The sequence below is a fragment of the Paramormyrops kingsleyae genome, chromosome 21 (assembly GCF_048594095.1).
Source record: "Paramormyrops kingsleyae isolate MSU_618 chromosome 21, PKINGS_0.4, whole genome shotgun sequence".
NCBI classification, from domain to species: domain Eukaryota; kingdom Metazoa; phylum Chordata; class Actinopteri; order Osteoglossiformes; family Mormyridae; genus Paramormyrops; species Paramormyrops kingsleyae.
Genome location: NC_132817.1, coordinates 18,379,611 through 18,400,824, shown reverse-complemented (window position 1 = coordinate 18,400,824; position 21,214 = coordinate 18,379,611). Strand labels below are relative to the sequence as shown.

General features: G+C 43.5%; 1 protein-coding gene across 2 annotated transcripts; it reads right to left on the bottom strand.

Annotated features, from left to right (window-relative positions):
* Positions 1 to 3,072: 3,072 nt before the first annotated feature.
* On the bottom strand, positions 3,073 to 20,869 carry LOC111853560 (neuromedin-U receptor 1-like). 2 transcript variants are annotated; one of them, XM_023830569.2, is made up of 3 exons: positions 20,597 to 20,869; positions 14,601 to 15,522; positions 3,073 to 5,666 (listed from the first exon to the last, which is right to left on the bottom strand). In XM_023830569.2, the coding sequence occupies exons 2-3, from the start codon at positions 15,487 to 15,489 to the stop codon at positions 5,281 to 5,283; spliced, it is 1,275 nt and encodes a 424-aa protein (XP_023686337.2). In that variant the 5' UTR covers positions 15,490 to 15,522; positions 20,597 to 20,869; the 3' UTR covers positions 3,073 to 5,280. The 2 variants fall into 2 exon arrangements, with proteins under 2 accessions (XP_023686337.2, XP_072560571.1); XM_072704470.1 differs by lacking the exon at positions 20,597 to 20,869 and having other exon boundaries at positions 14,601 to 15,539.
* Between the last annotated feature and the right edge of the window lie 345 nt (positions 20,870 to 21,214).

Sequence of the window (21,214 nt, the reverse complement as noted above, 5' to 3'; positions counted from 1 at the left end):
ACTTAAGCAGTGCAGAGATACACAGCTGAGGGTGGGGTTTGTACTTCCTGTCCCTGGGGAAATGATGTCATAATGCTGCCTAATGAGCCAATATGGCGCCTTGTGTTTGATGAGTTTTTACGTAACATATAAAATGGTGCACTGTCTGCTACAGTGATACAGGATTTATATACATTGGCTACAAAAGCTTAAGTTGAACCAAAAGGGACAACAGGAAAGATCAATAAAGCAAGGACACAATGACGCCAAAAGAGACATGAAGACGAAAAATTCAATTTGTGCCAACAAATCTGATTACCAAATTCCTACTAAACGAATTGTAATGTTTGACAGACAATGCATATTGTTAATGCCACCAAGAAATGATCAAAACATTTCTAAAAATGCTCCGATTTCAGTGACCCGTAGTAGCTGTATCGTTCAAGGTTGGAAACATCTGTTTGTGATTTAGAATAAGTGACCTCCAAAGAACAATTCACGATTGTACTTATGTCCAGTTGCAGAGAAGAAGCGTTTTGTATGACCTCTAGGTGGCTGTGAGAAGTCTGGTCGTGACCACAAAACCACATTCCCAGACGGGTGCAATGACAGGTGACGGATTTTTCCACACTGTTGAAATTCCCTGTGAGCAAATAACCACAGGAAGAGAGATGATGTTAACGTCAGTAAATCCATTTGATTAATAAAACAAGCTATGTGCAATAGTCAGTCGGAGAAGTGCATTAGGCATCCAAATAGCTAAATGTGAGTTAGGCAAATGACAGGCAACTTAATAAAAGCAGATAAGAAAGTCACAGGAGACTCGCATAGGAGACTCGCATAGGAGACTCGCATAGGAGACTCGCATAAGAGACTCGCATAGGTAAACCGCTGGCCTAAGGTGAAAAAGTGAGGTAACACTGTAGAGACAGATGTGAGGGGCCTGCAGAGATCTCGCTGTATTATCCATTATCCTGACAGCAGTAATTAACAATAACAGTAATGAAGCATTTCTTATGGCAGAATTCTTGAATTGAAATGATTTTGGTCAATGGGTTTGATGTTGTAGCTTAACCATGCAAATATACTCAAAATGGAATCTGATTGGCCAATAGTTGATTATAACAAAACGTAACTGCTTCCTGCAGCGCCCCCTGCAGTTTGCTTTCGTCATATTCACACGGCATGCATTTTGACCTTCCTGGCACTATACACAATAACCAAATCCTGAAAGTATTATGAGACAACGGGACATTTCATTAAATTCAGATTTAAACCTCTTGAACGTTGCTCTTGGCAGGCTGCGGCAGTCATTTTCCAAAAAACTGAAAAAGCACAATGAAGACCCTTAAAATAACTTTTGTTTTTGAAGCTTGTCATATTTTATCAGGGGCATTTGGAAGCTAGAGTGCGTTTCCAGCTCGTACAAGAGGCTGGTGGAAACAACTGATTAGAAAAGCAGAGATGAGATTTTGGCCTAATAGGGGAGCATATTGATGAAGCGAGGTACGAAAAATGAGTCATTGACACAGTTAGGAATAGAGGAGTGGAAAGAGGGAGAAAATCTGCTGTATGTCTCATATTACAGTTCAGCTGGTCCATTTAATTCAGCTCCAGACTCTATAACGACAGAGAAATAAAAAGGCAGGTTTTGTTTACCTGCCAAACCTTCACCAGTATGGCAGCAGCTCTGCGCAGATCAGGCTGCCGTACTGATTGGGTGCTTTAGCGTTTTGACTTACCGACCTGGCATCAGGATGATGGTTTGGTCTGGCTACATTTCAGCTGTGTACCTGCAGCCTCTTGGAGGACCACCGGGGGGGGCGCCAGTAGGGACCCTGCCCTCTGCCAGCAGTCTGCTCACTATACGGGCCAGCTCGTTAGGCTCGGAGCGCCCCCTACGGAGCATCGGCTACAATTACAATGATACATCTTTTATTTGACAGTAAGAACTGGACTCCTCAAATTTCCCTCAGATTTTCTGATATATAAAATCTCCGTGCTACAAGACATTTATTCTGTTGTATATTGATACATGGCACTAATCCACAGCCAAATCCCATCCAGCATGACCCAAGGGCTTGTGTTTGGCTTTCTGACGTCCCTGGCGGACATTTGGGGTCCGGTTTCATGTGGGAAGTCTGGAAAGGCTGAAATGCTATGCTAAATGGAAAGCACAAATTCTCAGTATTTTGCTGGTCCTGACTAAGTAAAGAGTTTAACTATTTAAACACAGCATTCTCACACAGGACACATGCATCTCCAGTGAATTTATATCTTGTTTGAACACCTTGTTCTTCAGTAGTTCCAGTTAGCAGCTGGTCCTCCACAGCCTAACTAACACAGAAGGTATTAAGCTAGTTCAGCAGCTACATGACAGCTCACCATAGTTTTCTGATAATCATCTCTTCCCCAGAAACCTGACAGAAACTTATATAAAGCTATTGTATTCACTATAAGACTATTGTATTAGACATTAAGACATATAGGAAAGATGTTGTATCACAATTTCTGCATCTCTGGACCTTGCGTTCATCCCTTTGCCATTGTAAAGTGAGTCCAGTGTGGGATGTTCGTTGTGTTCCACAGTTTTCCTAACGTTTCTGTGCATGTGTCAGCCGAATACGTCTTTGGAAGGCATATTTTTGGCAGGCGTGATTGGCACTGTGGTAATTCACACCCATACATATGCTGATTAGTTTAGCAGGGGTGATATATGGCTCTGTGGGTTTGGACGCCGTATGAGCTGAAGGTTGCTGGTTCACATCCCATGGCCCACAATGTGATGTCACCATTCTGTGACCCCTGACCCTCAGTCTGGCCCTCCTTTCCGAAGCGTCTCCTAAATCAATGCAATGCGGTGTCATTATTGACATTTTTTTTGCAACATTATTAAAAAGTATATATTTAATCTGTTACACAAGTTTTCCAGTTGAGATGTGGGATATTTCAACATTCATGGTCATGTTAGCAAATGTTTTAAGACTTACGCACATGCTGACATTAACAGTCAGGAATCCTCAACATTTACAACAAGATCGGAAAACAAGATATAAACCACTTTACTGGTTTAAAAAATAGCAACGACAAGAACAGTAATTAACCAGAATAATACATTTTTACATTTCACATTGGTGGACGTCCAGGGCATGATGATGTCATTTCTGAAATATGAAAAGAAAATGGAAATGTCCATTTTTTTAATTTACATGATAAACAGGTATTTTTTACATTATATTTTATACATTAAGCTTAGACCCATAGTTGTATGTCAAAATGGTAAAATATTACAGGAATGATTGTTTTTGATTGTCTTCTCTGTTTCCCTCCACGCACTGCGTTGTGATAATGGACCTCCTTTTTAAAGCACTCCACCTTTGGATGTCACGAGACAGCAGCTGAAATTCTACCCTCTAATCTCCAGAAATGGTCCACTGTCCACTGGCATTATTACTAATAGCAACAGGTATGAGGTTTCAAAATTCAAGGTGGGTGGAGTCACCTCAAACTACCAATCACAGCCTAGTCTGATATAACGAACCATTAAAGTAACCAATGGGGTTGTGAGTTGATCTTGCGAGAGCGCCTGATTAATCCCACTTACTGAATGTTTCAAAGTCCTGTTTCATCCTTCAAATCTAGTAACATCATTGCTCTTTTGGGCTGGTATCTGAGCGGACAGACCTCAGCGCTGCGAGTCACTGAGAGCTGAAGCTCTCTGCTGGATGCCTTATTTACTTTAAACACCCTCTCTTCCCTCCCGTCACCACCTAATCAAGGGCCAAATGGAGTAATAGAGGAGGTTTTCCCTCCTCTGGAAAGCACGAGTCGCACATGAAAGCGCGAGATGCCTGAAACGTGCAGTGAGCTGCTTTCATCAGCATTCTGAGCAGAGCAGACGTGGGATGAAGTTAGGGAGGCTCCATTTACATGACAAATATCTCCTTTTAAAAGAGAAACAGCGGCCATGATGCTCGTGTGCTGAACGCACGCGTGTTGACGTACACTGGCACCCGTCACGCTGTCTGCTTCACCGGGCTGACCCCTGTTTTCATTTTCTGTGTATTTACAAAGCTGTCTGCTGTCTGTTTCTTTGCGTAATTTGTAGCTAGCCATGTCAGACGCTAACATTGTCACTGCTTTGAAAAGGACGTGTCTATCAAAATTGTGAAGGGAATCGAGGAAGAGCTTAGCATAATTACACAGCCAGTGATAAACTAACGTGCTACTACTCACTGTTTCAGAAAAAAAAATATATGTATATATCAAATCTCTGATGCAAATAATTCATCTTAACGGCAAAGACTTTTTAAACAAATTGCTAGCTTTTTGCTTGTCATTTAGTAAATATATAACGCTTCGGGGATCATAAGTGTCATGCAAACCGCCGGGGGACTCTGTCAGTTTTCCTGATTTCTTATTTTGCTCCTGCTAACACAGAGCGACATCCACGGAGACGTGATGGACGGGTTGCTGGGCAGTTTAGGATATGATACCGAGATTCAGGATGTGGTTACCGTGTGAATCTTTCCCATGTCCCTTATTCATTCTGCCTTTAGGGGGTCTGTGATTTGCCTGTTTGCCAGGCACCCATTCTGACACCTGTGGTTCTAGAACCCTGGATGGACCAATGAGGGTGTGAGGCTGATTCCCTCTGACCAAATCCCACCCCTGGCGTATGAAGACATAACCATTCAGGACTGGATGCATGGCATGGTGCTGCCATCTCTGATGTATCGGGATTAATCCCAAGAAGTAGACTGAAATGAAAAAAATATCTGAATTGTCTTCTACGTTTCAGAAAAGCCTATTTCCTTTGGTCAATTCCTTCTGCACATCTTCACCATCAAAACATAGAATCACATCACATCCATAAACTTGGCCTTTTCTGTGATGTATATATATAATTATTGATTTTTGCTTTTATTGTTTTATTGTAACATTATACGGATTAAACGCAATGGAGTGGAACAGCTGCGTGGAACAGAAATGCATTTGATCGCGATTCGGGGAGTCGGAGAGGAAGCGGACGCTTGCTGACGCGTCATGAAGTCATGCGGCGACACTTGATGAAAAATGTTAATGTCCGTGTTTAAAGACTCCTTATCATCGACCTTTCAGTCCTGCCACTCTGCTTATTAATTAAAGCTATTCCTTAGATAGGAAACAACGTCATTGTTGACGGGGAAGTGGCCTAATCAGTACATTATCTACACCTGAAAAGGTTAAGTGATATTAATTAGTTCATATATTGAATGCTGGCATTACAATGAAAGGCTACTGAAGATTTGTGTCTTCCCCCTACGCCATGGTGGTCTCCTGGTCGTGCTGATAGTCCACGTACTTGATGCAATCCTCGCCGTCTGAGATGGGCACGCTGGGTCCGGGGTGGCCCTCGCAGACGGTGCTACGCAGGGTCAGCCGCGTGTCACGGGTCACGCTCGGGGAGTACCGGTGCCGGGGGCGGCGACACGCCACCTCGCGGAACATCTCGCGGAAGCGCGAGGACATCAGGTTGTAGAGGATGGGGTTGACGACGGAGCTCAGGTAGAAGAAAACACCGGAGAGGATGTGGACGTATTCGAACATCTTCTGCCGGGACTCGGTCCAAACCTCGATGAAGCTCCACATGAGGCGGTCCGTGTGGAAGGGGGCCCAGCAGATCCCGAACACCACCACCAGCACGCCTGCAGGGCGGCGACAAAGCCCACGTGTTGAACGTAAGATGGCAGAGAACCTGGAGGTCCTACAGGGTCCTGATGTTCACCGGCGGCACAAGGCCTAGAATAACCCTTGCCTTAATCTCCACTAGCACCCCCCCTTGCAAATGATCTCCAGCACTACTTTTGTGAATTAATTGCTTAATTGATTGATGTCCTGAGGTTAAACCAATTGAAACCAGAGGTTTAGTCCTTACTAAACTTCCCTGGACTGAAAGCACATATCATTTCAATTTGTTTCACACTCTCTCATGTATTTCATTACTTAAAGCCTTACCCCAGAAGAATCCCCATTCTGCCCGCCCCACCCTGTGTCATGTGACTGTATTCCCCTTCCCAATTGGAGCACAAAGTCATAGATAGAAATCAGTCCCTACAAAACTGGGACGAATGTCTCCATCATTGAGGCCCATGTGATACACAACTTGATGCCCTGGCAGTGATTAGATACATTACAGATACATATGAAGCAACTACTAATGTGATACGATGCAATGCAAAAAAATAAGATCCTGTGTAATCCTATACGGAACAGATACAGAAACAGTTTAAGAGCGATCAGTCTAAATGTAAAATTATTGGTCAAAAATTGTCACTTTTCTAAATATTAACAGCATAGGACCTCTACTAATAATTGTATATTAATAAATTGGATATTATCTATGGAAGCATGTTACAAACGATGCATCCTGAGTTAATCCCGAATTGTATCCAGTGCACACTATTTTCAATCACACAATCACATTGTGAACTTTAATACCGGCGCACTGATGCGAGCCGGTGAATCGCGTCATCCCTGTACAAAACGTTCTGAAGGCAAACTGTTTTAGACTGGCTGCAAATTACTCTGGTGAAAATGCTTTTATCCATTTCGCCATTGTTACAGATGAGCGACCTGCAGAAATTACACAGCGTGTAATGCAGGGCTGGCATTGGGCAGAAAACATACTCAATTCGCAGGAAGTTACTCAGCATCAAATATTTCACCTTTATGGTTCTACTGTTTATGCTATTGAACAACTTACATGACATCCAGCATTTAATTGTGACTGAATTACCAAACACATTTTATACCAGCTTACATAAAGAGACTGTAATAAGGGGTTAATATAAATACACTATTGGACCTGACAGGACCAGCACAACACTGATGTGGCAAAGAAAGAACAATATACAGTGTATGTACAGCCACCTTTGCAATACATTAGTGCCTGCAAAGTAAAATAGACTTAAAAGCACTGGTAGCAGGTTTGAGTTTCTCCAGCACTTTCAGAGCGACTTAATGGTTTTTACTCGGGCCCTGAACCGCCGCTTTCCCTGATATGGAAATTAGCCACTGCCGAAGCTCACAAGCCAGGTCTTCCTTTGTCACTATGTATTTTTAGCAGGAACCTGCCAGATAAATCCTTTTTGTAAACACGGGGGAAAAGGGGTAAAATATCCTTGTAAAGAGATTGGTAACAGTGTGGCAAAGAAGTCCGTCGGATGCCAGGAAACAGCCTCCAGTATATTTCCAATAACACCTTTGCTTTCTGCTGAGCCTCTAAAAAGAAGAAACAATATTGTCTTGTTCTTAACTAGCAATTAAAAGGAGCTCCTGTTCAATATTAATAGAGTTATTTTCTCATTGTTTGTTAATATTACATGTTCAGATTATATTGCACATATTTCCTTGCTGGGATGTTACATATATTTGGAGCCTAAAGCTAAGTTATGGCACTTGATTACAGTAGCTGTACTTGCTTCTAAAAAGAGATTATGATCCATGACCCCAAAGGGATAATCATGTGTTAGTTGTAGCTGGAACGCTCCAGTTTCCAGTCTGCCACGGCCATCTAAATGGATCGAAACTTCCTGGTTAATGTGGACAATTTTCGGTTGGACTGGGATGCTCTTGGGTGGATGGACTTGCAGCACTAGGCCAGTATAGTGCGACACTGGGCCAGTATATTGTGGCACTAGGCCAGTATAGTGTGACACTGGGCCAGTATATTGTGGCACTAGGCCAGTATACTGCGACACTGGGCCAGTATACTGCAGCAGTAGGCTATTATACTGCAGCACTAGGCCAGTATATTGTGGCACTAGGCCAGTATACTATACACTAGGCCGGTATGTTGTGGCACTATGGCCAGTATATTGTGACACTCGGTCAGTATAATGCGACACTGGGTCAGTATACTGCAGCACTAGGCCAACATACTGCAGCACTAGGCTAGTATACTGCAGCACTAAGCCAACATACTGCAGCACTAGGCTAGTATACTGCAGCACTAGGCCAGCATACTGCAGCACTAGGCCAGCATACTGCAGCACTAGGCTAGTATACTGCAGCACTAGGCCAGCATACTGCAGCACTAGGCTAGTATACTGCAGCACTAGGCTAGTATACTGCAGCACTAGGCTAGTATACTGCAGCACTAAGCCAACATACTGCAGCACTAGGCTAGTATACTGCAGCACTAAGCCAACATACTGCAGCACTAGGCTAGTATACTGCAGCACTAGGCCAGCATACTGCAGCACTAGGCTAGTATACTGCAGCACTAGGCTAGTATACTGCAGCACTAGGCTAGTATACTGCAGCACTAAGCCAACATACTGCAGCACTAGGCTAGTATACTGCAGCACTAGGCCAGCATACTGCAGCACTAGGCCAGCATACTGCAGCACTAGGCTAGTATACTGCAGCACTAGGCCAGCATACTGCAGCACTAGGCCAGCATACTGCAGCACTAGGCTAGTATACTGCAGCACTAGGCCAACATACTGCAGCACTAGGCTAGTATACTGCAGCACTAAGCCAACATACTGCAGCACTAGGCTAGTATACTGCAGCACTAGGCCAGCATACTGCAGCACTAGGCCAGCATACTGCAGCACTAGGCTAGTATACTGCAGCACTAGGCCAGCATACTGCAGCACTAGGACAATAGTCCTTTAATTAGACACATCAATTAATAAGCAAATAAAAAAACAAGGTGGGAATTTTCTCAGCACTCAGGAGGGGCATAAGAGTGGATCTCTTCAATAGTAGATGATTCCCTATTCATAAGGTAGTCTGGAGATGCCTTGGACCACATTGGCACAGTTATAATTCTGTAGCAGGACTCCTGAAGGTGCAGTATTGCTTTAATAAGCAAAATCGCCTCACTGAGGTGTCACAGAGGTGTTCTTGTTGCCTGGTTTTGACATGCAAGAAGATCAGACCCTAATGTGCACCATACAGTGTGTCTTCCTGTCCCCGTCTTGTGCCTGGAGGGGTTTTTAGTTCACCAGTGACTCTACAAGCTGGATCAGAGGCTTCTGCTTCAGCCGGCGGCGAGAGAGCTGGCTTCCCCGCACGACAGCTCATCCTGTGCCGGACCCTAAAGGAGCTTGCAGCTCTGAAGCCTGTTGGGTCAGATCTTCAGAGCAGCCGATTCTAGCAATGTGTGGCTTCAGAAACTGATTATCCCAATGTTTCCCAATGCAGTCCTCAGGGACCTGTAGACAGTCCACGAATAGGTAGACTGTCCGGCGGGGAGCTGGGAGGGAGCAAATACAGGGCCGTCATTGGCTCCCCAAAAAGCTGCCTTATAAGGTAAAGGGCTACCATGAAGCTCTACACAGGTAATGAGACAGGGATTTACACAGATGCAATCACACAATGAAAAGACACCAATTCATCTAGCCTAATGTTTCCCAAGCTGGTCCTTGGGGACCCACAGACAGGGTCCCGGTAGGGAGCAAAAACATGGACCCGGATTGGGAAACACTGATCTAGCCACATATTTTTGAATAGTGGACAGAAACCTAGATGAACACAAGGAGATCATGCAAGCTATTCTGGGCAGGATATGAACCTACAAACCTCTGGCCCTATGCCAATCACTTATTAGGTTCTTACTGAAATGCACGATTGTAGGTATGTTATTTCCCACAATGCCGCGCTACCTTGCCCTATTAGCGTCCTGTTCACTGAACTGTGGGCATCATGGGGAGCCTGATTGTGACACATAGTCACTGACATAATGCAGACTGCCTGTAGGGTAACCCGCCATCATTCTATGCATGTCCCAGCTTTCACTGTGTTCATTTTTGGATTTCCACTCATAAATACTCAGTTTATGGATGCCGGTGTTTGCTAACAACCACTGTTTATCTCCACTGCAGCCTGCATTTCTGCATCAGTGCGCTTCATAATAGAAGGTGGAGCTTTGTTTCCTATAAGCCCAGTTGCACCTGTAAAGATTGCAGCTTGCTGTCTGTATTATCAGCCGCATGCTTAAGCGCGTCTCCTTCGGATTGACTCACTCCCTCTTTCCTAATCTTTGGCCATGGAAGCCTTTCCTGTCTTACCAATTTGCCACAAAAGGGACACAAACCTTTAAATAAATAAGAAGGAGTGGAATGTGGGTATATATGGAAGACCTTTGTGTTCAAAACAAACCAAATATCCATCCATCCATCCACCCATCCATCCATCCATCCATCCATCCATCCAGTTTTCCATTTATCCAGTGCAGGGTTATGGTAAGACTGGAATCGATCACTGGAAACACAGGGTACCAGTGGTGTAAAGTACTTGAGTAAATGGACTTCGTTACTGTACTTAAGTATTTTTTTGGCTACTTTGTACTTGTACTGAGTATCAAAAATATAAGCAACTTTTACTCTCTACTCCACTACATTTGTGACTGAATATATGTACTCTTTACTCCACTACATTTGAACGGACGCTTACCGTTACTCGCTACATTGTGATTGCGTGCGACAAGTCAGGATCTTTATCTACCACGGCTAATTTCTTCAAGTATGTCTGGCTGCAGCCTGCAGGAGGGCGGGGTTGGACATCCAACCCCGCCCACATCCAACCCGGCCCATTCGTACCGCGAAAGCCACGCCCTTGTCCAACACGTCTTAAAGCGGAAGCCAAAGCGAACTCGCAGAACGGAATCGTTGTAGTACCTGTTATGTCATTAAGTTAAAAATCTTTAGTATCCCAGTGTAATAACAGTGCTATCTATTATTTCTTATTTTGTTTGTTAATGTTTCTGCTAGACACTATTGACTGTCAATTACTGCACAAAGATTTTACTGTGGGACCCGCATGGTTGTTTGTGGTTGTTTTGCTGCTGGTTAAACGTTTCCATCAGTTAGCTGACTATCTAGCCGACTCACTACCAAAACTATGGTAACTAGGTAAAGACCTTCTTGCTGATAATATAGCTTCCATGTAGTTAACAAGATTTGACACTTAAAGACTTTGTGCGTCATCAGATATTACTGTCTGCTCAAACGACTGTTCAGCTTAATTGCTTCCTATGGGTTACTAGTTATTAGCTAGTTAGCAAAGCCACTGTGGTAGCATCCATTAAGGCTGTGCGATATAGCAAAAATATTTTTATCATGATCATATTAAACGATATTGATAATTATCATGGTGTAATTCAAGTCATTATTTTATTACTATGAGTGCTCAATTTTTGCTTGAAATGCCCTTAAGAATTGCCCTTAAGAATTGCCCTTAAAACACCATTAAAGTCAGCTCTGAATTTGTTTTTTTATTAGTTTTTTTTATTGTTTTACCTTTTTTTTGAACATTTGAGTTTGACTGAGACTGACTTTTTGTTCTATTTTCTTCTTCTGCCATTTTGAAACATTGAGGTGTTCAATTTAATGTCTATATTAGGAAATAAAGCCTCATAAATAAATAGTTCCTTGTTTTCCACATTTCTTGGTGTTCTTTGAGCCTACATTCAGTACGAGTAAAATACTTAAGTTCTTTTAAAATTGGATACTTTACGACTTTTACTCAAGTCTTATTGGAATTGGTGACTTGTAACTTGTAATGGAGTAATTTATACAGTAAGGTATCTGTACTCTTACTCAAGTATGGTTTTCAGGTACTCTTTACACCTCTGCAGGGTACTGGGCAGGACATACCCTCAACGGCATATTAAATTAAATTCAGTTGTACGTGCCAATATGGAAATGTTTTGATAAAGGGTCACGCATACAAGTGATCGTCTTCTGATGTCTGAATCTCTTGAGAGGACGTCTTTAAGGAGGCCACGTTGTGGTTACGAGGGGGAGTGACACCGGTCGTATGTACCGAGCTGTCGACCAGCTAATGGAGGAGAAAATCCACCTGTCGCTCTTCCTGAGAGCCTCACAATGTGAGCGTAGCGATGTGGAGGTAAACGCTGGCATGGCGCACGGCCTGGGATCATGGTGTACAGCTTGGTCTAATGGATAGACAATGTCCGAGTCATTTTAGACCACAAGCAGGGGCGCGATAATGGGGGGAAAGTCAGGACAATTCCAAAAGGTCTGGAACATAATTGGATTGGTCTGGGTTGGTGGTGCGATATGATGTGGTTTGATGGGGCCCAGAGTCTGTCTCTGGCAGAGACCCTCACCTTGGTCTCCTAACATTCCTTGTGCCCTGGACCTCCCTGGCAGTCCACCGATGCCTGTGGACGCTTTACTCAGAATAATGTTTTTAAATGTATTAAATTAAATATGATTACACAGGAAACCAGTTTTATTTAATACAGTTTTCAGTAACACTTTACCTAAAGCTGTCATCTACAATGCATTATAGATATCTTTATAATAATGCATTATAACGGTCGGTATAAGAATTAATAAAGCATCACAGCATCTTCTATTGACAGTCATAAGGCATTATAATGTTGATTATAATACTTTATAAGCTCCAATGAGGCTGTCATCTATTACGCACTATACATACCTTCATAATGCGCTATAATGGTCAGTATAAGAATTAAGAATCCTTTGTACTGCATTATGAAGGTATCTACAGTTAATCTATGTATCTATAAACAAATCTGTGATATTGTAATATATGTGCTTGCTTCTTAATGCATGTTGATATCTATTAGTGCCAAATTCAGAGGTTCGGCTAATACTAACTGTGGTTTCTCACCTGCATTCATAATTGAAAACAATGCTAAATGTCATTTAGAGATTAGTGAGAATAAAGGTCACTTTTTCCTGTCCAGGTTCACTGACCCACTGAAATCTCTGCAGATATTGATATTGAACTTGCTACTAATGAATTATTAACCTGCTCATCAATTAGTTAATTAGCGGCTAAATTTCACAGAGAGCACAAACATTAACTGGTTGCCATGGCAAAATGGTACCTAAAGCGTCCTTTATCCAGGATACTTTCTACACACTGAAAATGCAGCTTGAATGGTATGCCTTGTGTGTAGGTTTACCTTCAGGCTGTAACTGACATACCCAGAAATCAGTATTTTCTGTTTATGAGTAATTATGAACTCTTCTGTGATTTTAAGCCTGGGTTGTGAACACTGCCAAATTTCCCACATTGCTGCTGTAGGCTTCGCATCTGGCTGGATTAGTAATGAGTCCACTTTGACACGGACTCAGGAACAGTAAATCCTTGTGGTAGAAGTAGCCAACCGGTTAACAAGGGATGTTTTGAGATGCACTGAGAATATGGGGACACATTTCTGAGATAACGCTACGCAGGGAGGACTCAAGGACGATGTGTTCTTTCCTCTGGAAAAGTCTCTTGATCTTTTTCTCTTGGCTGGCTTTGATAAGGACTGCAGGATAAGGAGGTATTTGATAAGGAGTTTGGTTTATATGGAAAAATAAACAAATTCTGCCTTTTCACAAGACAGATATTGGTTCCTTGGTCTGAATGGATTTATCAGGACATTGGGACAGCAAAGCCAGGAAGCTAAGTTCAGGAATTTATAATTCCACACAGAGATTAGATCAGACCCCCAGTATTAATGCAAGACCCCACCCCCATACACCAAGATGCTATAGGAATAGGACAAAGGCATTTATCTAGAGTTAATAGGCAACATTTTTGAAAATTATAACTATTTATAGTGGGTTGTTAATGTGAACAGTCTACTACTGCAAATTCTGAATTGAATATATACAGCATGCAGATATGGCTAAAAATACAACGGCTAACATGCATGCTACTGTATATGATTTTAAATAACACCTTCCTGGGATTTTCACAAACTACAGTGTCCAGAACAGGGGTCTCCAACCAGAGCTACTATCCAGCAGGTTTTCTATGCTACCTGGCCTCCGATGAGCCACACCTGCTCCTGGTATTTACCTGAGATCTGGTGTGGCTCATCAGAAGCCGGGTAGGATAGAAAACCTGCTGGATAGTAGCTCTGCAGGACCGGAGTTGGAGACCCCTGGTCTAGAGTTTACAGAGAACGGCGCATTAAACCAAGACACCCAGTTATTCTGTGGTTTGAGGAGAATGGCCAGACGTGTTAAGGCTAAAAGGAAGGGTGCAAGCGTTAAATAAAATAACAGCTCAGTACAGCAGTGTTGCGCTGAATGGACTCTCTGAATGCACAACTCGTCAACCTTTAAAGTGGTTCTGCAGACAATAAGGGGTCTGACCCTGTACTATGTAGGGCTGCCTAATAAACTGGCCACTAAGTGTATGTAGAAGTACTTCCTGGGGAGCATTAAATTAGATTTATAATTTGATATCGCCAATAAACAAGCTCTGCCTAATTATGTTTGCATGATAAGTGCTGTTTTCTGTTTGCGCAGTTGAGTCATCGTGTTGATCTATAGCTGGTTCTCGTTCTGCTTTCCTTGTCTGGATCTACCATGAAGATACGATATAAGCAAACGTTTGGGACGGGGGGTGTACACTAGTCACCAAAATTGTGGAAACACTGAGCATTTTTGGCATTGCGCTTTAACAATTGCTACACGAATATTGGTGGTAATGTTTATAGGCAATCAAAGAATGTTACAGATATCATACACTGGATGATTAAATAAGGACTGGTGCAACAGCTGAATAAAGTTCAGCAGTCTCTAAAAATTGGAAGTGTTTCCATAATTTTGGCCATAAAGTAGGAGGGGACTCACAGAGCATTTTGGTGATCTGCCTGTGGCGTGCCCTCTGCACACTGTAGTAATTGTCCTGGCCCAGACTGGACTTGGCCTCCAAAGACCTCAGCATCTTCTCCCGCTTTAGCTGGAGCCCGATGAGCAAGTACAGCACGCTGATGGTCAGCATGGGCAGCAGGAAGAAGACGACTGTTGTCACCTGGACGGTGAGGTTGTACATCCAGGTGGGCTTGACGAGGGTGCAGATGGCCGATTCGGGGAGGTCACGTTCCAGCACGGGACGCAGGGAGCTGACGCCGTGCAGGCTGGTGTTGGGGACAGCGCACAGCATGGAGATGGCCCATAGGGCGGCGATCACGCGCTTGGCGTGCGCCCGCGTCACCACGTGCTTGGCGCGGAGGGGGTGGACCACCGCCACGTAGCGTTCCACGCTGAGCGCCGTCACGTTCAGGACGGAGGCAAAACACACCGTCTCGAAGAGGAACGTCTTGAAATAGCACCCCCACTGGCCGAGCAGGAAGGGGTAGTTGCTCCACATCTCATACAGCTCCAGGGGCATCCCTATGAGCAGCACTAGCAGGTCCGACACCGCCAGGCTGAACAGGTAGTAGTTGGTGGGCGTGTGCATGACCTTCTTGCCAGCGATGACGGCGCAGGTCAGTGCATTGCCCACTGCGCCCACCAGGAAAATCAGCAGGAAGGTGACACACACGGGCAGGAAGACGGGCGACCGCCGCGGGCCCAGGTGACGCCGCAGATACTCCTCCAGACTCACGCACGTGGCCGCCAGCTCCACGCTGACGTTCTCCGGGGCCAGGCCCGTGAGGTCGCAAGGCCCGCCCGCCTGACAGTTTGCGACCAATGAGGGGAGAGAGTCTGTAGAGGAACAGTTATACCCCTCTGTCATGGTTGAAAACAGCCAATTGAAAGAAAGGGTGGGCTGAAAATAACAAAGAAAGGAACAGGATCAGAGTTTAGCAAAGAAATAACAAGCTGTAGACATATTTGTTATTGGGGAAACTGGGGCTAATTGTTGACCCTTTTTTTTTTAATCATTTTTAGAAAATAAAAATGGCAGAGCAGAAAAAAAATCAGAAACACTTTACTGAAGGCATGGCTATAAATATTTATCAAAAGGCATAACACATTATAGCCATGTTTATTATGCATTATAATAGTCAGTATAAGCATTAAGGATGCTTTGTACTGCATTCTGAAGGTATTTATAGTGCATTATAAATGAGAGCTTCATAAGGCAGTCATAATGCATAATAAACATGGCTATAATCGGGCACAAATGCACATAAAATACGTACGTATTTGTGCTGTTACAACAATCGATTGTCGCATGTATCGCTTTTAAAGGTGAATGCATACTTGCATACCAGTTATGTCAATTCGTTGCTATAATGTATTATGCCTTTTTATAAACATTTACAGCCATGCCTATAATGCTTTATGAATGCATTATAATGCATTATGAATGTGTTCATAAATTACTAAAAATGTGGCATTAAGTAAAGCCGTACTAGTTCGCTAAACATGGTATTTTGGCGAGGTTATGCCGGAAGATTACTGTGTCTGGACTCTGTCACTACATTAAAACACATAAATGAAACAAAAGAACAGCTCTGGTGCCAGTGAAAACCTGACGTAGATTCGGAAGGGACTTGCTGGTGTGGCCATAGGGGAATAGGGGCCTCATTTGTAAAGCATTGGCTTGACACCTGTATAAAACAACTGGAACACAGTGCCCCCTTTGGAAAGGAGATTATGCAGCAGGGGTGATTCATGAGAGTGTGACAACGCTGGGTCTTCCCCTCTGCATTTACAACTGCACTTTATAACGTTTTTAATGGCTTAACATTTAAAAGGGTCAAACTGTCATTTTAATAACCTTCAGCATCAGTGATTTCTTTCTCAGTGACTCTTCTCCTTCCGTTTGCTTTTATCTGTGACATGTTAAGTGACAGAGCCCCCGTGATTCACGCGTCACATGACTAAGGAACCCCGAAAACTAGCGATGGCGTAACGAGGGCTGACCGTAGCCATTAGGGGCCCCTGTAGGGCTAACTCCCCTAGCCTCACCAGTGGTGGCCATGTTGAATGGAATAGAACCAGAAGGACGATGGTTTGAGTCCCAGAAGGGCCCAGCTATGGTCCCTCAGGCTAAGCACTTAATGGGATTTGCTCCAATAAAATACCCAGCTGTATAAATGGGTTAAATTCTAAGTGCTTTTGGGGAAAAGCGGTGAAATTGCATTAATAGTTGGTGAACGCTGTGCAGTGCTTGCTAGTGGTTTGCCCCAGTCAAGCCGAACAACGCCCACCCACAACATTAATAACCGTTTCCATTCCTAATACCGTTGTGTGATTGGTGCTGTCTGCGGTCAGGACGCACATCATCCGTGCAGGAAAGTGCTGCCGTGGTTTTTCCGCTCTGGCGTTTCCGTCTCACGAAACATGATGCCAGCAGCCCTGGAGAGGATGTACTGGGCCAGATGTCAGTGACGTCTGAGACCTACCCCATCCAATCGTATAGCCCCCCGCCTATGTGTCCCATGGGTATATACAAGGGCGGGGCCACTGCGGCATTGGCCCCAGCTGAAAACTGATTGGCCCCCAAACTACTCCCTCCCCTGTCAGTCACCAATTCAAACCATGTCATTGGCTAACTATAATGCTGGCCCCTCAATATGAATTATGGACCCTCTATGCCCCCACCTCCACCATGAAAAATCCTAGAATCACTTCAGGTACATCCCCCCCAGTATAAATGAGGGCTAAAATGATTGTCGTTGGAGGGGATGTTCGATCTGTTGATATGCTGACGTTTCCACATGGTATGTCGCATGAAGCAGGTTCCATGTGGTCAGGGAGTATGGAGGTCACCCTCACACTATGTCCAAATCAAACACATGACAATGGAGTCAGCTCTTTCTGGAAAAGTCATATATAAGCTAACGTTTTTTTTTTGGGGTCTTGTAAAAGCCTTTTTATAAATATAGATTTTAATCAAATCTCCTGTGTTCAGAAAAAAAGATGGTTTTAGTCTCTGGGTACATATTTCAGCCATTAACAGAATAACTTAGCCTGTGGGGATTTTACAATAAAGCAAGTGGAATAATATATAATTAATAATCTGTTTTGCTTAGACAAAATCGCACTGCCTGCCAATGGCCTGCTTTAGCGTTACGCATGCTGAGAGTCTGTTTTATGACGGTTATGCGTCACATGCGTTTTAATGCAACGTGTTTTTGCTTTCTGTCTTCGGTCTCGCCAGTGTCCGAAGCTTCCAGGTTAATTCCTGTCCTCTCATGCCAGACATAAACAGAATAATGGCTTCTGTGCGTACAGCAGTAAAAACAAAAACATGGAGCTGTCTGTTCTGAGGATATTTACAGTCCCCCAGCTGGGACACTGACTTTGTTCAGCCTTCATGTGCTCTATTACCACCTGCTCTTTCTTTGCTCAATAGCTTTTTGTTTGTTAGTTTGGGGATTCAGTACCTAGCGTGTTAGCATGTTAGCGTAGCTAATATACTGCAATTTCATGTAAGCCATTCGTATTAAGCATGCAGCTCAAGAGAATAGCAGGAGAATTAGGTCACATGTAGCTTAAAAGGTGAGTTTAAGGCTCCCTCCATCTATCCCCAAAGATATTATGCATCACAGAGTTGCCAAATGGGCTGTGGAACTTGTCCCAAGCAGCGCAGAGTGTTAGGGAGGGGACACTGTGGACGGGATGCCATCGTATCACAGGGGACCCTAACAACACATTATTGGCAGCTTAGTGAAGCCAATTCATCAAATGGCATGTTGTGGGACTATTGGGGAAGCATTGCAGTTATATGATGAAGAAGCAGTGATTGATTTGTGAGATATCACTGGATGTCAGTCCTTATACTTCACCTTGGCTTTCTCTAATATTCAGATACTGGCAGCTGGACATGAATGTGATGAATTCATAGTGTGGCCAAATGCCACGAGTATGGAGGAGCGTATCGATTTTCCCAACATGAGGAGACAGTGTTCGATAGCCACTGCATTTAGCTGCCTCTGTTTGCTAAGGATGCCGTGTCTCGTGAGACAGACCAGAGCAGCGACATCGAGGGTCGACGTCAAGGCATAAACACGGTAAGTGGCTGTAAGGCGACTAGCATGGAACCGAGAAGCTGAAGCACACGTGTGAGGAAAGTTTCCCAGTGAGGCAGGGAAAGTCTAGGGGAAGTGATTCCTCTAGCTGGTAGAAGAAGGTATCTCTGAATTCACATTCTAGAACTAAATAATGAGCTACATGTATAGAATGAACACTAAAGAATGGGACCTGAAGATTCATTGTCTTCTCACCTTATAAGGATACATGTGCACAAACATTTCTGTGCCATGCTGCGCATAGCAACCGTGGAATGTTTTTCTGAGGCTAGCATACAATCTGGCTTTAAGAAAAGACAAATCAAAAACAATACAACTAGGAAAAGCATCTACTCTCCATTTACACTTCTGACAATCAGTCATACATCCAACATACAAACAATAAAATATTTAGAATTAACAAACAATATATACACCTGTTTGTGTATATACATAATTCAGCCATGTAGATTATATATAAAAATACATACTGCGCCAGATCAGCTACCCTTAGCAGCGTCAACAGCAATTGCAAACAAATGCGTGTGGAATGTAAAGAATAAGAAATAAAGAATGAAAACTAAAGGCTTGTTTTTTTTTCCTCTGCTCACAAGGTGGCCATTAGTGTAACAAGTCAATATTGGTATAGTTTTCTCTTTCCAGTGAGGCAAAGGGAGTCATGGATGAGGTACCAGTGCATCACTGCACACACACACATTTAGTCAATTTGGTGTCCCTGATTCTTCTGGAACCACAGGGTCCTTTGGAACCAACGGCAGGAACCGACCCAAACATGGGGAGAACTTGCTCCTCACAACCCAAACGCACTGAGCCAGAAGCGACCTTTAACCTGGAAGCGTAAGTTCACTGCGGTACCCAGTGACCCACCACGATGCCCACTATGTAAACGCGCGACTGTAAGAGCCTGCAGCCTTTCCTCGGAAGCCGTGGCACTAGGCAGCGGGCACCAGCAGACTGCCCACACTGCACACACTGACGTGGTGCGGGCATTTTTACAAACGCCGATATTGATACTCTTTGGACTGTGGGAGGAAACCTATGGAAGCACGAGGGTGAAGTGAAAACACACAGCCAGGAGACGGGAATCAAACCCACAAATCTGCATGTGTCGCATATAAGGCCATAGTTTAACAACAACAACAACAACAACAATAATAATAATAATAAGCATCATCATTAATAATAATCACTATTATTATTTTTCTTATTATTATTGTAACATTCACTGTAATATTTCAGCTCTTATTTCATTCATATGAGCTATCATCCCAGAATTTCATTAAAATAGGATGCACTCTGTCCTGTGGGGTTTGTGAGATTTGTCTTGGTCAAGAGAGTTCTGCTTTTTAAAGCACTGCTTTAATCTGCCAGCCTGTGCACTGAAGGACTGAAGGCTAGTCCTGCCACACTGGCATTAAGAAAAGAGAAATGCTTTTGTTACGTGAACTTGTCCTGTCGCCAGGTGATGATGATTGCAGAGGTTTGGGCCACAGGATGCTCTTTGAGATTTGGTAACGCTTAATTGTGCGCGCCCCTCTGAAGTACGCCTCACTTGTGAGCATCCAAGCCGTCTACAACTGTAAACTCTGATTAATTCTAAGAAAATGAAAGTGTAGTATTTGTTAAAGAGTTACTGTTTGTCTGACGCAAAGTATTTGATATACATATGAACCATTTAAATCAAAATACCTACTGCATTTGCACTTTTCAATTATTTCACTGCACAAAGCACGCGGCAACTTCAGATGTTACCATTAATCACGATGAGTTGTGACGTCTGTCTCACAAATCATGCAGCAATTAGTTCTAAAAAAATACAGGTCTAAAATTTATATCTGAACATTTGGTTGAAATTCTTACCTCTCCAATGAGTATCCAAGGTGACTGTTTTTCCTTTTTTAATAAAGATGGTAGCAGAACCACGAAGTCACCTTCTAAAATGTGTCACCTCTCAACAGCCACCTTATCCATCATAAAATTCTAAGTTAGCCAGCTGTTGTTGACAGAGAAATATACCGTGTTTTCCTTACAGGTGTGTACCATTGCTCTATTCTCCCTCTGTCAACTCAGATGGCTTCTGATAGGCTGAGCTGAGTTTCGTTCTCTCTCTCTCTCTGTCTCTCTCTCTCGCACGCTCTCTCGCCCCTCTCTGCATCCATGTGAATGATGCTGTGATCACGGCCCACCCCCCTCTCAGGCCCATTTTGCACAAACACAGAACCCCAGCTTCGGCTGCCCTGCCTCTGTGCCAGCTTGGCTTGCCGTCAGCCCCCGACAGCACGTTCACATGCATGTCCTGCATGTTCATATGTGGCCTTTCTCTTCGTGTACAGCTGGTAGCGCTTCACTCAAACGAAAACGTAATCAGTGCTTAAGCACTGTACTAATGCAATCAGCATAGTCTAATGTCAATTAAAGTTGTGAAAATATTCATTCTCTTTTATTTCTGTTCAAAGTAATAAATATGCGTGATTTTGT

Excerpts from the sequence above, each read along its gene's own strand:
- LOC111853560 (XM_023830569.2), bottom strand. The coding sequence starts at position 15,489 with ATGACAGAGGGGTATAACTGTTCCTCTACAGACTCTCTCCCCTCATTG. Across the intron at positions 5,667-14,600 it reads GCAGATCACCAAAATGCTCT|GCGTGCTGGTGGTGGTGTTC; the intron begins GTGAGTCCCCTC and ends GCCGCCCTGCAG.